The sequence below is a fragment of the Ochotona princeps genome, chromosome 5 (genome assembly GCF_030435755.1).
Source record: "Ochotona princeps isolate mOchPri1 chromosome 5, mOchPri1.hap1, whole genome shotgun sequence".
Taxonomy (NCBI): Eukaryota; Metazoa; Chordata; class Mammalia; order Lagomorpha; family Ochotonidae; genus Ochotona; species Ochotona princeps.
Genome location: NC_080836.1, coordinates 71,491,633 through 71,515,711, shown reverse-complemented (window position 1 = coordinate 71,515,711; position 24,079 = coordinate 71,491,633). Strand labels below are relative to the sequence as shown.

Genomic DNA, 24,079 nt, shown 5'->3' with positions numbered 1-24,079 from the left:
GCTCCTTGAACCAGCTGCAGAGGCCTGTGGAGGAAGCACCCCAAGCAGAATGTGCCAGAACCATTGAAGCTACCATATGTGGTTCTGCCAAAGTGGAGAAGCAACAGAAACAGAAGGGAAAATGCACACTTTTCCTAAATGTGAAATAAACACAAAATACATAAACATGTGAGTTTTTCCCTCCCCAGTCTCCTGGTTTGGAACCTAGACTACCATCCAGCTTCTAGGAGTACCATGGTGCTTTTCTCGCATAAGCTGTGCTCAAATATATTCTGCATTATGTCCTCCAACAGTTTCTTTAAAGCAAACCAATTCCATAGATACTCAGAAGCAGTTTGATAACAAAATCTGTCGGAAAGTTTATTGGTTTTATTCTTCACTCTCTTACCAGTTCAACAGAAATGTAAATGACTCATATGTGTGAAGTATTTGAGAATATGTAACCTGTTTTATATGGAAGTGGTTTTTTCCATGTTAACATTGCAGTAGATTATATAATATTCACACAGGACTGCAGTAGTAAGCACAAAGGGAATAAAAAGGTTTAGGAAAATACCACAGGTGAGTCTGTCTAAGCATGCAGCCTGCCCTTGGTAACTTGATTAATGCATTGCCATGGACGAGAGAAATCTTTTAAGACATCAGAAGGAACTCAGTGGGCCATGGGCTGAGTGAGTCCATTTGAATGAAAAACATTCGTTAATCCTGCTTCTCTGGTAAGTGTTCTCTTGAACTGTGTTCTCCCTCTAGTTGTTAGTTTTCTTTTAATTGTTAAAAGCAAATGAATCTAAATAGCAAGAATTTCCAAAGTGTTTAAAGAAATTTGAAGAATGGATGAATACTCAATCTAGTAGATTGTCCTACTAAGTGAATTTTAGATGGTATTTTTATTTTTATGGACTCAGTAAAACTGATTATTATAAATATTGAGATGGTGCGTATACAACAATATAAAATTCATGACATCCTGTGAAGTAGGTGCTATTATTACTCGCACATCACAGGACTGATGTGGCACTGAGATGCCAAAAGACAAACTGGTTTGTGCAAAGTCTCATAGTACACGGTTTCAAGCTGAGAATCAAAGCCAAGCACTCTGCACAACCTGCGCCTTCAGTTGCTATCCTGTGCTTCTTCTAGATTGCACAAATGAGACCGTAATTGAGAAGGCGAATAACCAGACATGCTGAAACTGCTAAGCATCAGGAGGCTTATTTGGTCTGCTGTCAGTAGCAGAGCCCCCTGTGCTCCCATCTCTAGTCTCCTGCATGTTGACCTTGTGTGATAAGACAATGTTGCACATTGTTAGCCTTAAAATGAAAAGTTATTGACTGGGCATAAAAGTAGGTATGGCGAATGTTAGGAAGCAGATCTTTAGGAACACTCAATGCGTGCAATTTTTCAGTGGCCTAACAATAGGACATCTATAGTGTCTTAGCTTTATTTGAACTTGATGGTGTGTGCCACATTGCGGAGTACATAAGATTGTGAGTTCATTTCAATAGAAAATGACTCAGAACCAAACAAATAAGTTTCAATACACAAGGGGTATCTTCTCAGTATGTAATTAAACAATCTCTTTTAATATTCTTGCACTCAGATTGGCAAGTACCATTATAGTAATAGGTTAGCAGTAGTTCAATGATTCTAGATTGGGTTCATCACCATTCAAAGGTAAAGAGACCAGAACCACAGAGCTTGGAGAGCGGGTTAACGATGACAAGACTTCTACATTGTGTGTTTTACTAACACATGTTAAGAAAGATCAGAGAGGAAGATTGGGCGCAGAGATCTTTTGCTTCTGCTTAACTACTTGGGATAAGAAAATTCTTTCAGCTGAAAATATTGTGAAACCAAATATGCTGTAAGATCTCTGAAAGGTTAAACTGTCTCCTTGAAAGTAAATTCTATTTGTCTTTAATTGTTTAATAAAAGAATGATAACTATTAATCTGAGGGAACCTCAAGTACATCATGGAAAAGTGAAACTAAAGATATTTATTTCGTTGCAAAATAATTCATTAATTTAAAATTCTAAATATTGTTTTGCAATCTAGTTTTTCATGATGCATGTTCTCCATGAGCTTTTAGAAGATCCTTTGTAGATAGCAAATAGCATTTGTGAAAGCTCTAAGAAAAAGTGGGAGAGAAGACCATGCTAGATAGATAATTACAAATAAGTAGTGCCCAATGGCTCTTAATTCTCTGTCAGTTGGATGTGACCTCTTCGGCCCATCACCCCGACTGTGCAATTCAGCTTTGTGAAATATGGGTATGTTTTTGTTACTAAAAAATTTTTATGAGTCATAAGCCTGCGATATAGGCTTTTTGATTGTCTTATTATATGTGTGTATGTGTGTGCGTGTGTGTGTGTTGGGGTTGCAAAAACTAAATAATTTTAATTTTAATTTTAATTTTAGTGCATTTTGTATTACAAATAAAAATTGTGTACAAAATACAAATAGGAATCAACATATAATTCTATAAATGCAATGCACATATTTATTTCATTATTTTTAGCCAAATAATCACTGTTTTATGTTTGCTGTGATTTTAAAATATATATATATATATATATATATATATATAGTTCTATGCTGAGTACATTGGGATCAAAATAAAGGATTATTGTGTGTGCATACATAATTTTTGTGTTAGCATATAATTAAAACCTGTATTTCTCTGTGCCACTTCAGGGATATTATGGTGGTATGTTGTCAATAAAACTCACAAGAGAAACTTAGGTAAATGATAATAGTTAATATTTATAGAATAGTAGATGTTTATAGAATAGAAATCAGGAAACATAAAATCTGAATGCAGCATAAACACAATTTCATGAGATACTCATTTGTATTCTAATAATGCTTTTCTCAACACACACGTGCGTTGGTTCTGAGGATTTGAAGTTTTTCAGGAAAATATAGAATCATTTGCACAGTGCCACTAGAACATAAAAGGCAAAAATTGAATTGAAATCCTCCTTCCTTGCTTCCAAGGTGAGCCAGGGAAGACTGGCTCTCCTCCATAACTCTTCCAACCGCTGAGAATAGATGAGCTTATTTTCTTTGCCCTCCTGGTTCAAGGAGAAAACTGTATCTCTGCTTCTGGCAACCAGTGGCACCAGAGTTATTAACAAATATATTTTGAGGCCAGTTTTCTGCAAGCAGTGTCGGATGCCCAGCATCGGGTGTCACATGCACCAGCGCTGGACCTTTCCTGCCATGGAAAGGCGAAGGCTTTCTCCTGTCTGCAACCTCTTTGGCAGCAAAGTGAGAGAAGGCTTTGCTTTCTCCACATCCTCTTTTGCCTCTGATCGTATTACATGTCCCTGTTTCTCCTCCTAAAAGTTGTTTTCTCTCCAAAATCCACACTATGCCTGTTATCATGTTAGGAACTGTTGTTTGCCGAAGACTGAGTGAAATAGCAGGATGGTAATTGTTCTCATAAAGGTTTATCGTGGGATTTTTCCAATTTGGTTATTCTTAGAGCTCTATGAGCATTTGAGTTATAGTTGGATGCTTGATAGTCTCGTTCAGCAGGTGCTGGTGCAAAATCATCAGATGAAGTAGTCAATGAGGTTGCTGGTGACATCTTGAGTAAACTTCCAAACAACTTTGACATTGAGGCTGCAATGAGGAGATTCCCAACAACTTACACTCAGAGCATGAACACTGTACTGGTCCAAGAGATGGGACGGTTTAATAAGTTACTTCAGACCATAAGAGACTCATGCATTAATATTCAAAAAGCAATCAAGGTAAGACAAAATACTTCAGGAATCATTATATCAAACATACTGCTCATTTATTTGTCACATATTTAGGGGGAAGGTAATAAACAGCAAGCACTGTTCTTGGTTCTGGGGATTGAAAATGGTCCTTAGACTTTGAAGAGTTCAGAGAATTCTGGAGGCTATTGATAATACGTAAGTAAATAAATATAGAAGATTCAAAGATTCAAGACAGAGATGAGACATACTAAGGACACAGAATCATTTTAGTGAGAGAAACAACACGAGCAAATAACATGTGGATTTAACAAATGATGTTTCATGTGAGGAGTGTAGGTAACTTTGAAATATCAAATTCTCCCACCCAACCACCCAACCACCCAACTTACAGTTTCTATTTCTGTGATTTGGGCAAGAAAATAATTCAAATGGAGATAAGCTTGGCAACCATGGCAGTGAGAGAAGTTCCTCTGTTCGACCCATCTTTTTCTCAGCACATCAGTGACACAATCTAACCAGTCCAACTGGTACATTTCTGAGTCACATTTTTATATTACGTATTCTTTTTAAATATGTTATAAAATGGCAAACAATTTGAAGAATATGTAGCAAAAAACCTATTTCTTAGTTACATGAACAATGACTTTTTACAATAAACCTAACAAGGAAATGGTTTGAACATAAGCTGTTGTTTTTAAAAAAAAAAATTGAAATTCTACTTAGAAACTTTAAAAAAGGGCAGACAAATGGGAGATATGTATCTTATTCTTGGACTGCAAAATGTTGAATATCACAAAATTTCAATTAAATACATGCAATTATAAAGGATTCAAGTTTAGTATCCTAGCATTAATTTCAAAGATATTTTTTGTTTGTAACAGGATCAATCATCAAAACTCTCATATTTGTTAATGGGAATCTAAATTGGTTCATCCTCTTTGTAGTACGCTTTGGTAATATCAATCCAAAAGTGAAATATCTTTTATCCTAAATATATTACAATACATGCACGCCATGCAAATTCATGGGTTGAAGTATTGCTACCAGTAAATAATTACAGTATCACTTGATTAAAATAAATCTACATATTTATTATTCAATAATTATTATAATATACAAAATTGAATATCTACCAATAAAGAAAGTAAGGTAGATTTGTAGCTAGTGATATAGGAGGTTGCCAACAACGATTGATAAATTTAAAAAGGAAGTGTAAGCTTTTATGTGTTTTGTGAACCAATATATGTATGTGTTTAGAAAAATAATATTCTCTTAAATTTACCTCAATTTATTGTGCTCACTAAATATACTCTTATATGTATATACACATAAGTGTGTTTTAATTTTTTCTGAATTATCTGCTTATAATAAACTCCTTTGTCTCTTAACATTTCAAGATATGCTTCCAAAGAATAAGAATATTATTTTGGAACACCACGATACAAAGATCAAATTTAAAAATAATATCCCTAATGCACTGTTTTATCTAATTACTAATCAAAACTCCAATTTTCTCATTTGCTCTTATTATATCCTTTATAGCAACATTCTTCTCTTCCTGACACAGCTTACTGACCAGGATCAATTGTTAGATTCAGTTGTCATGCCTTCTTAGTCTATTTTATTCTGAAATAATTTCTCAGTCTGTCTTTGCCATGACATTTTAAAAAATGAATGTTGGACCCGGTGCAGTAGCCTAGCAGCTATAGTCCTCGCCTTGCATGCGCTAGGATCCCATATGGGTGCCAGTTCTAATCCCAGCAGACCCACTTCCCATTCATCTCCCTGCTTGTAGCCTGGGAAAGCAGTCAAGGACAGTCCAAATCCTTGGGACCCTGCACCTGCGTGGGAGACCCAGAGGAGGCTCTGGGCTCCTGGCTTTGGATGGGTTCAACTCCAGCCATTGCGACTGCTTGGGGAGTGAATCATTGGACGGAAGATCTTCCTCTCTGTCTTTGCTATACATATCTGACTGTCCAATAAAAAATAAATCTAAAAAAAAAGTTATAAAATTTCCTGTTACCTTTTAAATGAAAAAAATCTATTTTTGCAGTTTAAAGAAATGTTTAATTGAGAAACCAAGAAAGGAAAAAAAACAAAACAGAACAGGAGATCCCATGGCTTGTTCCCTGACTGACGGGCCAGGTCAAGCCAGGCTCTGAACACTCAATTGGAGTCTCCCACGTAGATATCGGGAATCCAGCCGTCTGAGCTGTCACCTGCCACCGCCCAGGGAACATTTGAGAGGAAGTTGGGTTGTCGTCACAATTCACCCTGATACTCTGATTTGGGATGTTGTTACTCCAAGCATGACTAGGATGTGCGCCAAATACCCATTCTGTATGTGACTGCGTTAAGTGCCGCCTCCTACTTTGTAGTTTAAAAAAAAAAATTATTCATCTATTTGAAAGGCAGAGTTACCGAGAGAGGGAGAGACAGAGAGATCTTCCATCTACTGATTAACTCCCAAATGGCCTCAACGACCAGGAGACTGGTCCTTGCCAAAGCCAGGGGAAAAGGGCTTCAACCACTTCTCCCATCTGAGTGTGGAGGATCTGAAGATGATGCTATGAGAAATTTATGCCAATAAACTTTAAAAGTAAATGAGATTAAATGATTCTGGGAGACCATCCTTGTAGGGTAACACAAGAGGAAACAGACGATCTGGATGGTCTGTGTGTAAAAATCGAATGCATTACTGAAACACATCTCTTTCATGTTAGAAACCATTCTCAGATGCCTGCTTATATTTGAGAACAGGACCGCTTCACGTGAGGGGGCGCTGTAGGACCTAGAGGTGGGACGGATGGCTGTGGTCTCTGCTGTAATATGATCTGATGAGGTGGTTTGACTAAGAAACATTGAACAGCATATGTTTCTCGCTGACTGGTTTTTTTCCTATCCCTTTCTGGAAGGGGCTGCCTTCCAGCATCTTTGTAGCTGAAAAGGGGGGAAAATGGGGCCAGTAGTGGCCTGGTAGCTGAGTCCTCACTTTGCAAGCCCCAGGGTCTCACATGGGCACCGGCTGCTGTCCTGGATGCTCCACTTCCCATCCAGCTCCCTGCTTGTGGCCTGGGAAAGCAGTTGAGCATGGCCCAAGGCCTTGGGAAACTGCACCCACATGGGAGACCTGGAAGAATCTCCTGGCTCCTGGCTTTGGATGGGCTCAGCTCCAGCCCTTGTGGCCACTTGGGGAGTGAGCCAGTATATGGAAGATCTTTGTCTCTACTCTCTAAATATCAATTTCCAATAAAAATATATAAATCTTAAAATTTTTTAATTTAAAAATTTTTAAAGATTTATATATTTTTATTGGAAAGTCAGATATACAGAGAGGAGGAGAGACAGAGTGCTCCCCAAGTGGCCACAACGGCCGGAGCTGAGCCAATCCACAGCCAGGAGCCAGGGGCTTCTTCCGGGTTTCCCACACAGGTGCAGGGTCCCAAGGCTTTGGGCCGTCCTCAGCTGTTTTCCTAGGCCACAAGCAGGGAGCTGGATGGGAAGTAGGGCTGCCGGGTTTAGAACCCGCTGCATTTGGGCTCGGCAGTGTGGCCTAGTGGCTAAGGTCCTCGCCTTGATCCCATATGGCCGCTGGTTCTGATCCCGGCAGCTCCATTTCCTCTCTGTCTCTCCTCCTCTCAGTATATCTGACTTTGTAATAATAATAAAAAATAAATCTTTTAAAAAAAAAAAGATAATGACCTCAGAGATTTTAGCTTCCAATACCTATGCAGTCATTTCAGTCCTGATTCAGTGTGGTAACTCTAGCCCTATCAAAACCTGGAGACCTCAACTCCAGGAAAGCCTGCTACTCTTCCCACTTTAAAAAGTACTGAGAGCTATTTATTCTCAGGATTTGAGGGTAGCAGGCAAAGCATAGCTGATCAATGCTTAACCTTCTCCTCTGCTAGTTTAATATTTCTCTTAACCAGTAAATAACCCAACTACCAGCAGTTTATATTCCTGTGGCATACTTGTGAAGGGAAAAAAATAATAATTATCTTTACTTTGTTTTATCTTTTTTTTCTATGTGGCGCAGCCTTAACTAATCATGGTTATAAGTAAAATATAATCAGAAAGCATTTTAAAGGGAGTTGGTCATAATATATGCTGGCATGTTCATCAAGGAGAAATATGTTTCAGGGCCTGGTGGTGATGTCTACAGAACTTGAAGAAGTGGTTAGCAGCATTTTGAATGTCAAAATTCCAGGAATGTGGATGGCTAAATCCTACCCAAGCCTTAAGCCACTTGGCAGCTATGTAAATGACTTTCTCACAAGACTAAAATTCTTGCAGGTGAGTTCATACAAATACTCACATACTAAATTCCTTCTGATTTCATTCTCTTGTTCCAGGATGCATAATATATAATGCATTCCATTCTCTAGGGTTTTTTTGAATGGATCTTTGGCACAAGTGATCACCGGTTAGTATTTTTTAAAATGCATGTAACCATCACACTGTCAAAATGTTGGGGTTCTGGGACTGGGGCAGGGTGGGTGCTGAGGCTTGCTACAGTTTATTTCCTCCATGCAGAAAGAAACTCAGAGATGATGGAGGCATAGAGACACCCAGGAGAGCAGATTTCATTGATAGCAAAAACAAAAATACAAACACAAGACCCAAGTTGTGTGTAAACCAAACGGTCCCAAATGCAATAACACCCCAGAGAAAGCAAGCTACTCTGCTTGGGAAAACTTCTGTTAGTCAAAAACCTTCTGTACAGGAAAAAAAAAAATCCAACAAATGAAAAAGCTCCAGGGACCTTGGAGGTGGTGTCTAGGGCAGAACCAACCTGGATATTGAGAAGAGGATGGAGTTACGGGTGGGTCTCGAACATCCCCATTTCAGTTCCCTCTTCAGAAGACTGCAGGCGGGCCTAGGCTATCACATGGCTGTCGCTGTTCCCAAGAGGGTCAGCCGTAACTATCAGAACTGTGAATGACCTGCAGCTGTCAATCAGGCAGCTCCACAGATCCACAGGCAGAGCTGTCAACAGGAGTTTGGCTGGGGATGTCAGTTACAGACCCTTATTGTTGGCCAGTTCTGCTGGAGCTGTCAGATCCTGCTCGGGGCCCCAACTGGAATGTCAATCCCTGACCTGTGCTGGCAGCTGGGCTGGCAAGGAGCTATCAGACCTTAGCTCCTTCCCCTAAGTACCCCTAAGTAACTGTTCCCATGACACAAGTGCCAAAAAGAGAACCCCTTGAGGGTTTATTTAGGAACAGGTGTTATGTTCAGCAATGGGATACCTTTTAGTTCATGACATTAAAAGGGAGAAACTGTAGCATGTTGATCTTTTTCTTTAAATATTTAGCATTAAAATGGATCCAGAGCAAGACACACAAGCTGCTGATGAAGAGTGTCATTTCCTCATCACCCAGGTGTTTTCCAGGTCATAAAATCATTAGATTGATAGTTCAGCCCCAAACAGTGGTGATTTCAAAGGCTACTTACCTTGAAAATTTTCTGGTAATGCTGTTTTTTAACTAGGTTCTTATCAATAACTATATCCATTAGAAATAGCAATTTCCTAGATGCTATGCTTAATGCATAGAAAAATCTGTGAGGATACTCCTACAAGAACACAATGACAAAACTCCCTTTTCATAACATAGACCCTTTGCTCCACTGGAATCAATACTCAATACCCAGCAGTCAGTGTTGGTCTTGAAAGATGAGGCTCTGTGTTGGGTTCTTGTAGGGAGATACTTTTCCAAGTTTCTTCAGGCTGGTCTCTATAATTTACTATGAAATTACTATGAAAGTCAGTTTTCCACTAGCTCACTACTGGAATCTATCATATCATATGAAGAATCAATATGTCTTGATTTCTAAAGACATAAAGGTCTTACTTACCCTCCTTCTCTCAGGAGTTCCTTAGGCGACGGTATATTAGAAATTTTGTATTTTAGTAGGATAAGGAAGAAAAACTCCAAAAGAACTTTTTGCTGGATGCCAATGACTGTTTAGAGAGAAGAAAGTGAGAAACCATTACATCTGACCATTCTGTAGAAGGAATCTCCTCTCCTATTCAATTGTATAGCATGACATATTGTACAACAATGTATATGAGCTTTTCATGATGGCAAGGAGGTTTTATGAAGAATCTATGCGACATGTATAAAAAAAGTCATTTCTATCTGCATCTATGAAAATTATAATTCCAAAGTTGGCATGCTGAACAGTAAATTAAATTCATTAAAAAAATGGAATATAAAGACTAAATAAATACTGATTATGCTACCTATCTTTTAAAACCTTGAAAGAGTGTCATGTTTCATCCCCTAGACTTCATTTACTAGTTTACCTGAGAGCTAAGTATTTTTGGGTACATTTTGTCGAGCGATGCTGTGTTCCGAAGGCTCTGTTATCTGCCCTCCTGTGTTCTGACCCCGTAGCAGTGGTACGAGGTCGGGCCCCCTCCGGTCTTCTGGCTGTCAGGCTTCTTCTTCACGCAAGCCTTCCTGACGGGTGCTCAGCAGAACTACGCAAGGAAATACACAATCCCCATCGATCTGCTTGGGTTTGATTACGAAGTGATGGAAGACAAGGAATATAAGCACGGTCCCGAAGACGGTAAGTGCGGTGACAGAATGAGTTGCTCCTGTCCGGTCAGGCAGCAGAAAATGCAACATACGTGCTTATGTTTTAGGCTATTTTAAAAGTACTGTTGTATAATATGGGGTTGGTACCATTAATTGAATCTGGATAAGCAGTATATAATAGCATTTGTTTCATAAATCAAAGATTACAAGAAATGCCCTCAGCTATTCAGTTTATGTATTTTCACTCACTTGGGAGGGAGGGGGAGAAATAGACGGGGAAGGAGAAATGAGTGAACTCTCCCGTTCACTGGTTCGCTCTGTAAGCGCCTACAACAGGCCAAGGTTTGCCCAGGCCCAGGCAGAACTCCAAAACATAATCCAGATTCCCCCCTCGTGAGTGGCGGGGCCCCAGGACTCGCACCTTCCTTTGCTCTCCCTCAGGTGTGTATTAGCAGGATGCCAGACTAGAAGCAGAATCAAGTCTTAGTCCCAGGTACTGCAATATGGAATGTAGACGTACCCTGTAGATTTCAACACTGTGGCTACTCTGATGTTTTAAATTTTATTGACATGACTGTTAATGTAGCCAAGTGTTCTCTGTATCAGGCTGTGCACTGCTGATTTTTACTAAAATGATGCTTTCTAGCAAATGCCATTAATCTCTGAGTGACTGTTAGTGTGTATTGCATTAAGTAATGTGTCAGACAACTCTACTTTCTATTCATTATTAAATGATGCATTTTTGTTGACCATTATACCCTGGAGATACGAATATTAAACAACTTAGGGTATTGCTTCTCAATTAACTTATATGCATGCCCCCTAACCCCAGCTTTTGTATGCACCTACAGGCACGCTGCTTAGTGCAGCCTGGGTCTCCCATGTGGGCAGGTGCCTTGGCATGACCCAGATGTGCCCTCCAGTTCTCCCCCTTTAAACCACTCCATCTCAGCTCCATTGCTGCCAGTGAGTGCAGTGGGTCAGTCCATGGAAGAGCTCAGAAATCATTCCTGCCCTGGCAAACATGATGTTCACCTGCTCCCACTCCTGTACCTGTCCAGATCCCCTTCCCCTTCGCTGGGCACCACCCGGGGGCCAGAATGGCATGTCCTGGCCTAGCATTTTCCACATATCTTAAAAAGAAGAAAAAGGGGCCCGGCAGCATGGCCTAGCGGCTAAGGGTCCTCGCCTTGAGCGCCCCAGGATCCCATATGGGCTCCAGTTCTGATCCCGGCAGCTCTACTTCCAGTCCGGCTCCCTGCTTGTGGCCTGGGAAAGCAGTTGAGGACGGCCCAAAGCTTTGGGACCCTGCTCCCGCGTGGGAGACCCGGAAGAGGTTTCTGGCTCCTGACTTCGGATCGGCATAGCACCAGCCGTTGAGGCTCACTTGGGGAGTGAATCATTAGACGGAGAATCTTCCTCTCTGTCTCTCCTCCTCTCTGTATTTCTGACTTTGTAAAAAAAAATAAATAAATCTTTAAAAAAAAAAAAAAGAAGAAGCAACTATGCTGATACACTAGTATGTTAACACGGATTTAGCATTAACTGGGCCCATTTCCTATAAACTTACTGGTCTGGACGGATATATGACATTTCTAGGTGTTGGATTCTTCTGTCTAACATTATCATTCATTGCATGTCTGGGATGAAATGCTAAGGTGTCCTGGGCTGTGCCTACAGGGAGACCATGGTGTTAAATGGCCTGTGTAGGCTCTCTCTTTTCCCAAGCTTCCATCTAGTGTTACAAAAGTCTCTACTTCTCCCATTCCCAAGGATCACTGCGACTGGCCTGCAGGCCTGCGTAGCTGCCCCAGCTCCCCTGAGGCAAGGCGTCCCAACAAATGTGGCTCGGAGGTTCATTTTGCAGTTCAGCTTTCCTGGTGTTTTACATTTGGGGAGTCATTGGATAAGCTCTTTGCCTATTAATTAAGCCACTATTTCATTCCAAACTTTTTTTTCCATCAGTTAAAATCCAGGAGGGAGAAAGGCTATGTCTTCCCCCCCAGCGTCCACTACTGAGCTATATTCACTTATGGCTGTTTAACTATCCCAGTGTTCAATCGCAACACACAGCTAGTGGCTACCGCATCAGGCAGCACAGCTATACAACATCTGCATCGCTTGGAAAACTCTTGCTGAACACCGCCGTTCTCATGGAATTTTATGTAATTCTCTATACAAACCATTCACCTCTTTGCTGACTTCAGAACACAAGGCAGAGAAGGCAAATATTTTTCGTTTATTTAGATAACAAAGCAGGTTCTGCAGTTGAATGAATTGCCCCAGTCTTCCTAATTTCCACGCTGTTTCTACTGCCGTATGGACAGTGATAATATTTTCGTGAGCAGCTGCCCGTGTCCCGTTCATGAGGCCTTACAGGGGCTGCCGTAGGTGTGACCTGTGCTACGTTGACTTCTTTGTGCTCTTCTTCACTTGTTAGGAAATCAAATAAGGAAGTTCCTCCATGTGTCCACCTACCCCACAGCTAAGGAGAGGTCTTTGCAGGAAACATAAAATACTAAAATGGCAGGAGGAATTTAATTCTCAGGACATTGAAGGTCTGTGAAAGGCAGTTTTGTTCATATGCTGCTTAGAAAGCACTAGATCTTATAAGCACGTAAATTATACTTTTCGTGTAGATGTTATAGCTTCTGATTACACTTTATGATCACTGACCAATTAGCATCAAGCTGGTAATAGTCAACACAGAAGATTTCTCACAGAGTAGTTTAAAATTCCTGCGTCTGTGTGTGGTTTATTTATTTGAAGGCAGAATTACAAGGAGTGACAGAGATCTCCCATCTGCCGATTCATGCCCCAAATGTAGCAGTGTTGGGGTTGGGCCAGGCAGAACCCAAAAGCCAGGAAATTCTTTCATTTCTCCGATGTAGGTGGCAGGGGCCAGGGACTTAAGCCATCCTTCTCCACTTTCCCAGGCACGTTAACAGGGAGCAGGATCACAAGTGGAACATCCGGGACTCAAACCAGTGCCCATATGGGATGCCAACATTCAGGCTGCAGCTTAATTCACTGTGCCACAGCACCAGCCCCCTTCTCTGCCTCTTGATTTCTTCTTCCATATCTGATTTTAATATTGTATTACTATACTAGGCATATTCATGAAATAATGGATGTTAGAATGCTCAGGGAATTTCTTTCGTTTTAGAACAAGCCTTAGACTTCTAACCTTGACCACTTGTAGTAATTTCGGGTTCAGAACTCAATTATGATGTGTATGTACAGTGTTAACTTATTGCCTTTACATTCAGGTGTTTTCATTCATGGATTATTTCTGGACGGAGCTTCCTGGAATAGAAAGATCAAGAAACTTGCAGAATCACATCCTAAAATTCTTTATGATACATTGCCTGTGGTTAGTATGCATATATGTATATATACACACACATATATGTATATACATGAAAGGGCTGTCTTTATATGAATTGTATAGACTATTATATACATAAAATAGCTTCCACACATGCACAGAGAGTCCATTCTAGTTAGTCGTGGTAACTGTTGAATTGGTGAGTGCAGAATCCCATCTCCTGGGGAAACACGGGGCTGTGTCTGTTAGCACAGCAGCTTTTGTTAGCCTATCAGCACATGATCTTGTTTTGTTTCTGTTTAAAGACAGCTTACTTAATAGAAGCCAGTGACTCATTAGTTACAGTTACTGCAGTCAAGAGCCAGGTCAGTCATGCCTGGAGGAAGCGCACAGGTATTTCCTCCTCAAGGCACAGCGTTCTCGCACGTAAGAACACTAGACAGTACCGTGGTATTGTACCTGGGAGTAATTACAAACAGTGAAATAAATCACCGATACAAACATGAAATGACAGAAACCTTGGCATTCACTGGAACAGGGAATGGACATTTGTTTACTGCTGAAATGGGTAACCAGGAAGCAGTGTTACTTGTTCAGTATTAGCTGGGAACATGTGTGTCAAACTCAGGTAACTGGATTTCTCATTCAGCACTCGGCAGCAGGCGACCACAAAAGTGGTGCCAGTGTTGATTTTAGAAATTAGACCAATAAGTTAAATTTATTGCAAGTAAATCTTGTGAGAAAATCTGCAAATATGGAACCCATGAGTAGACAATGGACTGTATATATACATACACACACATGAGGGTACAGCATTTAAAAGTTGTTGGAAACACGTTTATTTTTTGGCAAAAAAACTTTTGAAACCCATAGTATTTTTAGCAATATGTATTTTTCCACCAACTTTTTTTTTAACACTCATGTTTTACATATACTTCTACCTAAAGAATGCAAAACTTGGGCCCGGCATGATATCCTAGTGTTTAAAGTCCTCGCCTTGCACGCACCGGGATCCCATATGGGAGCCAGTTCTAATTCCGGCGGCCCTGCTTCCCATCCAGCTCCCTGCTTGTGGCCTGGGAAAGCAGTCAAGGACGGCCCAAAGCCTTGGGACCCTGTGCTCGCATGGAAGACCTGGAGGAGGCTCCTGGCTCCTGGCTTCGGCATAGCACAGCTCCAGCTGTTGCAGCCGCTTGGGGAGTGGTTCAATGGATGGAAGATCTTCCTCTCTGTCTCTCCTCCTCTCTGCATATCTGTCTTTCCAATAAAAATAAATAAATCTTCAAAAAATACTCTTAAAAAAAGAATGTAAAACTTTCAGGTTATTATATGAAAAAGCACCCTCATAAAAATCGAAATTTTCAAAAAAGACAATCTGTTTCCTAAGCACTGATGTTCCACAGGGACTGCACAAACGTAATTAAGGTCCCATCTGCTACTGCATGATGATAAAATGATTACATTTCACACAATTGGAAGCCTAGGTCCGACATGGGACATTGAAAATACTGGCTACAGGATCTGCCTGGGTTGGTTGGATCCTGGGAGGATGCGAAGACACAGTCCTCACAGCAGGTGCATCGGCAACAGGGAGGGGACAGCTGGCTGCCAGCCGGGAGGAAGCTGCCAGGTACACCAAGATTGTACGGGCAGAGAAAATGAAGTGTGAGACCCCAACTGACAGTCACCATGGCAAATAAACACATGCAATTTCAAGAGTTGACTGGGATGGAGGTTAGATTTTTTTCTTCTCAGATTCTGTAAGGCAGCTTACAGTGAAATGAAACTTATTGACAAAGGGTTAATGATTCTGCGTACATTGGGGAGTTTGGTGTTCTGAATCTTCCATTGGAGCTGTTCCCTGAATGTCTGTTTTATGAATCCCCCTACGGCAAACTGGATCTCTAAGTGCTGTGAGAGAAACTTGCATCCTCATTAGCTCCCTCAAGCAATTTTCTTTTTCTTTTAAAATTTTTATTGGAAAGTCAGATTTACAGGGTGAAGGAGAATCCGAAAGAGCTTCCATCCATTCGTTCACTCCCCAGGTAACCACAAGAGCCAGAGCTGAGCCAGTCTGAAGCCAGGAGACAGGAGCTTCTGCCAGGTCTCCCACACAGGTGCAGGGAGGCTTTGGGCCGTCCTCTACTGCTTTCCCAGGCCACAAGCAGGGAGCTAGAAGGGAAGCAGAACATCTGAGATACAAACCGGTGCCCGTATCGAATCCCAGGCATGCAAAGCAAGAACTTTAGCCACTAGGCTACCGTGTTGGGTCCCAGCAGTTTTCAACTGCGAAACCTAGAAGAGTGGGCCTTTCTGCTCATAGTACCTTAAAGATTTGCTATTATTGGGCTCAGCGCGGTAGCCTCATGATTCAAGTCCTCACCTTACACGTGTCAGGATTCCCAGGGAAAGCAGTCAAGACAGCCCAAGGCCCTACACCCACATGGGAGACCCAGAAGAGGCTCCTGGCTCCTGGCTTCAGATCAGATCAGCTGAGCTCTGACGATTGCATCCATGTGGGGAATGAATCATCGGACGGAAGATCTTCCTGTCTCCTCTCTGTATATCTTACTTTGCAATAAAAATAAGTCTTTAAAAAATTGCTATTACCAACACTGGTAGAAAAATCAATTAAATTCCAAAGTTGTTATGATCACGATTTGTTCTTCAAACTTCCAAAGACCAGCCTGCCTCTTATTTTGGAGCCTGGTGTGGTTTCACAATAAACTGAATGCTTAACATTCAGTAAACTTGGCTAATAATTCAAAAACATTCAAGCAGATTGCAGTTATTAAAGGGCAGTAAGGTGTTTTAAATAGCGCAGTTTATAGAACATCCAGCTGCAGATAGTCTCCTAAAGGAGGGAGGTGATCCAGTTACACTGCCGTGGATAAGCAGCCCCTCAGCTGTTTTGAGACTGGCTTACAATTACTAACGCACTTGACTCTGAGTACTAATTGTGGCAGGTCTCTCCTTAATTACAAGTCACATCCGGGTATAAGGTGACATTTGGTAATGTGCTTTTTGATAGCATAGGTAAAAAAAAAATTCACACTTCCTACACTAGTTCTGAAGTTAAATATGAAACTTCTTAAAAAAAAGAAAGTCTTGTGCAGTCACATTACTGTTGACAAAAGTCAGTCTATTTAAGGCATAGATGCTGGCCAGAACTAACTTACTCTGCGACTAGCATTGTAGGCTCAGATGTAAAGTAGAATAGCCTTGCTTTAAAGAGGTATCGTGCAATTTCTTCCAGATGTGGTTAAAGCCCTGCAGGAGAGCAGAAATACCCAAACGACCAAGTTACCTTGCTCCACTATATAAGACGAGTGAGCGGAGAGGAGTGTTGTCCACCACTGGCCATTCTACCAACTTCGTGATTGCCATGACTCTTCCCTCGGACCACCCCAAGGAGCACTGGATCGGACGAGGTGTAGCCCTGTTATGTCAACTGAATTCATAACCCACATAAGTCAGGCCCTAGCCTCTCTTTCTTGTTAGGTGTTAGATATTAAAACGATCTTGTTTTGGTTGAAATTGACTAATGTTGTATTTCATTATGAATTTACGTATGTGCAAATGTAGTCTGTAAAGTAATTCATAGTTCTATATAAGGAAATGTTTTGAAATTAAAACACGCCAGTATATTTGCTCTTTTTGAATAACTTTATTTTGGGAGAGTTCCATAAGCATTAGGAACATACATAAAATGACACACCACTGTTGACAAAGAAAAGAAAACAGCAATAGATCATTTCCAGCTTTATAAATTTTTTTTTAAAAAATGATTCAGTTACAACAACAAAAAAATTTAGATATTTTAGCAAGTATCACCTTGCAGGACCATAATCACATTTAAGCCACTGACTTACTGTTAATGGAAAAAAATTCACACTGCATCTAGCTACTACAGTATTCCTAAGCATAATCACAGCTGACTGAATGCAATGTGATATACACCAAAATTCATACAGATGTCACACAGTGACAGCATTGTACAAGTAACATTAATGACCTCCAACAAACGCAAGTTAGACTGGTCAAGCTAAATGGAATGTTGGAGCCAAACAGAAATGTAGTGGAATTCAGATTGTCTAGTAAGACTTGAAACTATACATTAGAATCTTGTGACAGCTAAATACTGGTGAAACCCCAACAAAATACTAGCAGCAACTTTTACAGCCCTCTTAAAAGGTTAAAAAAAATCTAGCAAATAAAGATAATACCACTTGTGAGAGAATATAAAATTTTATATACTTCAGCATAACTCATTTGCTATAAATCAGGCATTTATTTTAAGACTGGGAGTACATTCCAGCTGTTGCTTTTCATAAAAGTTTTTAAGTGAAGCAGATTTAATGCTGGAATGCAGAATCCTCCTCGGGTATAAAAACCAAATAATGAACTATAAATATATATTGGTTCAGAAAGCAAGTTGAATCACTTGAAGTTGGCAGTATGAAATAAAATGTCAGCACCTTTAGCTAGGCTGCTTGAAGGGCCAAGCAATGAGATGAGGCGTGTCCCGACTCCACGACCAGTGCTGAAGACAGCCTTTGTATAAAACTTCTACTTATTAAAAGGAGGCCAGAAAAAAAGTTGGTTTTGTTGTTTTTTCTTTTTTCCCCAAGTTCAAGCCCAAGTTAAAGTTAAACAACACATCTAAGTTCCCCTGCTTGCCGCACAAACACTGGCAATAGCCTATCAGTACACGGATGTGCTGCTCTCAAAGCTGTGTTTGAAAAGGTTCACGGCGTTAGGGGAATGGAACTGGGCAGAGGAGGACCACACAGAAATGCTGGAAATGGAATGCAGAGTGTTTGGCTCTGACATATCTGAACACTTAAGGTTTTTAAAGCAGCTGTACTGTTTGCCGAGCAGATTAAAACAAAGCTAGCTGCTCACACTTCAATTACAGGTTACCCAGCAAAACTGAAGACTGGGAGGCACAGGCACAAAAAGAAAGCCACGTGCAGCCGCCTACTACTACTAATGCTTAAGCCAGAATGCAGGATAAACATGGCTTGCACTTCTTACCAGTCAGTCACAATTAAGGTAGGGAAACAGGGCACCTAAAAAAGAGACTGATACCTATCAGGCACCAACAGCTTGTCTTGGCACAAAATGGTCAAGTGATTTCAGCTGAATTATTTTCACATCCCTTTCAAGTCACCCGGCACCAGGCTGGCCTCCAGGATCACCGAGGGTACCCTGGTAGCCGCTGTAGTTGACACTTGGTTGTATAGATGTGGTCAGCTTGGACTTTCTACCTTGCAACTTCACTAGCGACCACAGCGTGTGCTCTTGGTTCCAACAGCAAACTAGTCAAGTAATCTGAACGTTTAGTACTTAAGTTTCCCAATTCACAAGTGAGTACTATTACAGTTGAAAACTGAGTATTTCGGCTATGTTTGGTTTCATTTGTTTTATATATTTTCTAGAGGGAAACAATTTTAAGGAATAAACATTTGACCACATGCTCTGAACTCCCTCCCCACAACAGCCCAAAACAAAAAACAAAACTAAAGCAAAAACAAAACAGAATACCCCCAAACACCAAGTATTATAATAATACAAAGAACCATTAATGAATCTTTCATTAAACTGAAGCTCACACAAACATACAATCACAAATTTCAGTAGTTTAGACTGCAAGTTTAAACTATGCAAATATATACAAAAATAGTAACTCTAGATTCAAGAATAAGGGGCTTTCCAATGCTAAAATCATACTCTAATGCAGCCTGAGCTTTGCTCTAGTTCCTATAGCCTACTTTCTGCAGCTTCCAAGTTGTGTCAAGCTGATCCCTATCACCGTATGAATTTATGCAGTAGAATCGAAGGACACTACTATCCATTCTTAGCACACACAAAAATGTTGCCCAAAGTCCATTTAAAATATTTTTAAAGTTTAAATGATTTTTTTGGTTCAATTTCTATTTCTGCATAGCCACAGAAGTTTCTAGTAACAGGCTACTTTAGTGTTGTATATGATTTTCTTTTAAAGTCTTAAACCTATGTCAATATCGGTTGAAGGAGTCCCATTTTCTCCTCTCTTTATCACAAGCTCTGTATTTTGAAAAGACCCCTCTTACACAGGGGAAACGGGCCTGAGCACCAGTCTTGGGATTAGGCTCCAGTCTAGGGAACGCGTAAGTAGTGCAAGCCACGGACTCTCCTTTGAGCAGTGTGCCTGCTGTACAAGGGACAGATGCGAGGCTGCATGGTGACATTGCTGCGACCAGCAGAGCGGGCTGGGAATGGTCAAAACTGGATGTCAAACACAATTTTGTCTTCATAGAGGGCAATCACCAGCATGATGGCGAATCCAAACAGCAGGCCCAGATTCTGCAGGATGAACTGCCCCACTGGACAGAAGCCATGTTCCTCGTTGTCACCATCACCATGCAACATTTCTGGAAGCTGAAACAGGAGAGATCGTTAGGAGCAATTCTGCATACTTCTCAAAAAACCCTTTGTGTGTATGTGTGTGTAAAGACCACGGTTCTTCAAACATAGTGACAAGGACTAAAAATATCTCAAGATGTCAATTTCACTGATTTTTCTTGTTTTTTTTTTTTTAATATCAATCTTGTCTATTCTAATTTAAATTATTTACTGCTACTAATTTGGGATTTCGTTTATTTTTGCTTTTCTATTCTAGGCCCTTGAGACGCACTGTTAGATCGTTTGAAGCTTTTCCAATTTCTTGCTGTACACACTAATTGCCAAAACTTTCCTCTTAATGTTGCTTCGCTGTATCCTGTAAATTTTTCAGTGTGATGTCACCTTCACTTATCCTTAGGATATTTTTTATTTCCCTTTTAATTTCTTCTGTTACCCACTGTTCCTCTGGGGCGTACTGTCCAGCCTCCAGGAGCCTGCACATATTTTCCAGTTTCTTACGTTGTTTCTTTCCAGCTTCGTGACACTGTGGTTAGAATGCAAACAGCCAACAGACAGAAGAAAAGTTGTTCAGAATCACTAGCCATTAGAACGCCAAGAAAAACCACAAGGTGTTTCAGCGCCTGAGCGTTCTCTGGACCTCCTGTTCGGGTATTTTGTCAGTCTCCTCATCTTTACAGTCTGATACTGAACAAATACTGCAGTGTCCCTCTGGCGGCGGCACACTGCCTTCCCGGGTCAGCATTTCTTCCGTAGCCACACTGGCCTTATGCATCTTGGTAAACACTTGGCCGATGTCTCCACCGAAGGCTTTGTTCCTTGGAACGTGCTTTCGCAGCACGGTAGAATACCTGCTCATTCGGCACAGATAGAGGTGTGTGCTGGGAGGGACCGGGAGCTACAGGCAGAACTCAAGGACAGGCTAACACTTCTGCTCAAAATGTCTTTTTTTTTCCTATAAGGTTTATTTATTTTTATTGGAAAGTCAGATATGACAGAGAGGAGGAGAGACAGAGAGGAAGATCTCCCGTCCACTGGCTCACTCCCCAAGTGCCCACAATGGCTGGAGCTGAGCCGATCTGAAGCCAGGAGCCAGGAGCTTCTTCCACGTCTCCCATGTGGGTGCAGGGGGGTAACAAGGCTTTGGGCCGTCCTCAACTGCTTTCCCAGGCCACAAGCAGGGAGCTGGATGGGAAGTGGAGCAGGCAGGACATGAACCAATGCCCATATGAGATAACGGTGTATGCAAGGCAAGGACTTCAGCCACTAGGCTACCGCACCAGGATCTCAAAATAGTTTTAAAAACATTTTACTTAAGAAAGCTAATGACCAAAGTGTAAATAGAAACAGATAATTTTACTGAAGGCAGTATCCACAGACATGCTTTAGTCAAATACTGAAAAAAAAAAAAGATTTTACACTTTGGCTGTGTTCCTTCCTTATTCCTCCTTCACACAGCCCACATGTGAACTCTCAAAACATAATCATTAGTTGTTTTTCAGTTGCCACCTATTGACCATATCAGTCCTGACATTTTACTTAAGGTCAACATCTAAAACAACTCATTATTGCCACCCGACACTGTTGGCAAAGATCACTCAAATTCCCACACGTTATGTACTAATGTACTTCTTGAAAGCTGCATTCCATTTGCAGGTTTGGTATGACCACACGAAATAAAACATCTTACCATATCCACCAGGGCGACATACAGGAACATGCCTGCCGTGATGGCAAAGATCCAAAGTGTGATGTTGTTGGCATACTGGCCAACAGCCGTGCCTATGAGCATGCCAATGTATGCCATCATTGCTGAGAGCAGGTTGTACACAATTGCTTGCTTTACAGTCATGCCTGCTTTAAGTAGAACTGCAAAGTCACCTGCAATTAGAACAAAATGGGGCAGCTTTCAAATCACAGGATTTCAATGAAAAAAACAAAAGCATATATATGTATAAATAAAGATATAGCAATAATTCATGATATAAAATGTTTTGCTTACTGAATTAAACTTTAATGAATGCAAAAACCTTGACAGATCTTAAAGGCATGATGTTGAACAGACACTGTGAAAGGTCATGGAAGGCCTTCTGAGGAGCAGGAGTTGTGAAGTGACAGAACTTCTGAATCACGCGGCGGGGGAGGGGTTCATCACAGGGATCCACACACATCGGACAACTGTGCACTCCACAACAATAATTCTTACTGAATGACTTAATAACACACACACACGAACAGTCATTTTTTCTGGTTTCTAGGCCTTCTTTGAAGGAAAACAGCCTAAAGAAGAAAAGAGGCGGGGCCTGGAGGTGTGGAGCAGCAGTGCCAGCATGCTGGAACCGTCCGTTCAAGTTCTGACTCTCACGTGTGCAGCTCCCTGTTCATGCACCCAGGGAAGTGGAGAGGCTGGCCCAAGTGCTGAGGCCCCAGCTCGCGACATGGGAGATCGGAGTAGGGTGGCCTTGCCCAGCCCGAGATGTTGTGGCCAATTGAAGAGTACCAGCTGATAGAAGTTCTCTATTCCATCATTTGAATAAATATAGCCCATTAAAATTAGGAAGAGGCATAACAGGTCCTTTTAATCTCTTCTATACTATATTTACATTTGTTTTTCCCCAGAAAGAAATTTAAGCGGAATCCTGCAAATCCCCAAATTATTAGGGAAGTGAGAGCTCTCTCCTCTGTCTCCGTGTGCCCACAAATGTTCCGCTCTGCTCCCAGCAGCGTCGACTGTGCCGAGAAGGGAGCAACTAGCAGGTCCCTTGTGGGCATGCTCCACAGGGAACATCCCGTGGCCACTGGGAGGACAGAACCTAGCTGCACTGGTGATTCTGGAACCATCCATGATCACTGAGCAGGGGAAAGTCCTGGGATGCTTTCCCTAGGAGTATGATACACACTTATAAGCCAAATGCCTCAGTGGACAGAACAGAGGGAGGAGGAGGGGACTTTTCCAAAGTTGGAATAATAGGGATAAAAAAAAAAAAATCCCACTTCTCATAAAGTTGTGGTAGAACAGTAAAATTCGGAAAAGCAACAGCTTTGAGGCCACTGCTGTGGTGCAGCACATTAAGCTGCCACCTGCTGATGCGCCTGGGAAAGCAGCAGATGACGACACAAGTACCTGGGCCTCTGCCACCCACGTGAGACACACGGATGGAGCTGCACGTTCCCAGCTTGGCCTAACCCAGCCCCAGTTGTTGTGGCCATTTGGGGAGTGAACCAGTGCATGTATGTGTCTATCCATCCATCCATCCATCCATCCCTTTCTAAAACTCTCCTGAATAATTCATGTTATTCTCCCTTTCCATATAAACATTTTTAATCTCTGCCAAAAAGCTTGCTAGATATTAGACTGGGAATACACTGAATCTACAGAAAGGATCTTAATATCTTAATCCCATTGAGTCCTCTGCTCCCTGTGATGGTGTCTTCATTTAAGCCACTTTAGAAAACTCATGTTGGTGAGTGAAGTTTCCCTATACAGATTCAATGCAAGTTTCATTAGAATCAAGACGAACAGTTGCTTATTTGTTGTTAACAGTACTTTCTAAAAACCCAGACACTTTGATAAGGGAGGCAGGCATTCTGAAAGGCATCCGACTGCCGTGCCAAACACCTGCCTGGGCAGAGTCTTAATAATATGCTACCTATTTATAAAATTTCTAAAACTTACTTCTTTGTAGTCAAAACACATCTGCATGTCAACAAGTGGTATCTAGACTAACTGCCCTTCTAGAACACCCCATTTATACTCCCTTCATGTTATATTCTTTATTTTCCTAGAAATTATTTTCAACACAATTCTTTTTAAAACAGGGAAGAAAGAGGCGGAGAGAACAAAGCAAGATAACATCGTAAATTACTTAAATTCAGCTCTACAATTTGGCAAAAACACAAAAGACGCAGTAGCACACCCAAAGACAAGAAACAATGGATGTGTTTGTTCCTTCTTTGGATGGTCTTGATTTACCCATATCACTTAAACCTCCCTGAACTGTCTAGGTTTTAAGGATAGGGTTTTTTCATACAGTTCCCCAACAAAAGTACATTTGGTATATCACTG

At 41.1% G+C, this 24,079-nt stretch overlaps 2 protein-coding genes across 2 annotated transcripts in view; one reads left to right on the top strand and one right to left on the bottom strand.

Annotated features, from left to right (window-relative positions):
- DNAH7 (dynein axonemal heavy chain 7) overlaps nucleotides 1-17,238 on the top strand; it is a 253,007-nt gene extending 235,769 nt beyond the window's left edge. Inside the window, exons 61-65 of the mRNA XM_058664751.1 lie at nucleotides 3,529-3,759; nucleotides 7,876-8,028; nucleotides 10,134-10,311; nucleotides 13,550-13,653; nucleotides 16,865-17,238. Coding sequence (XP_058520734.1) covers nucleotides 3,529-3,759; nucleotides 7,876-8,028; nucleotides 10,134-10,311; nucleotides 13,550-13,653; nucleotides 16,865-17,071 — 873 coding nt within the window. The 3' untranslated portion in view covers nucleotides 17,072-17,238. The remainder of the gene's footprint in view (nucleotides 1-3,528; nucleotides 3,760-7,875; nucleotides 8,029-10,133; nucleotides 10,312-13,549; nucleotides 13,654-16,864) is intronic.
- A 1,089-nt stretch (nucleotides 17,239-18,327) lies between these two features.
- SLC39A10 (solute carrier family 39 member 10) overlaps nucleotides 18,328-24,079 on the bottom strand; it is a 55,803-nt gene continuing 50,051 nt past the window's right edge. Inside the window, exons 9-10 of the mRNA XM_004576962.3 lie at nucleotides 21,704-21,894; nucleotides 18,328-20,031 (exon numbers count right to left, since the gene is read on the bottom strand). Of these exons, the coding sequence (XP_004577019.2) occupies nucleotides 19,873-20,031; nucleotides 21,704-21,894 (350 nt within the window). The 3' untranslated portion in view covers nucleotides 18,328-19,872. The remainder of the gene's footprint in view (nucleotides 20,032-21,703; nucleotides 21,895-24,079) is intronic.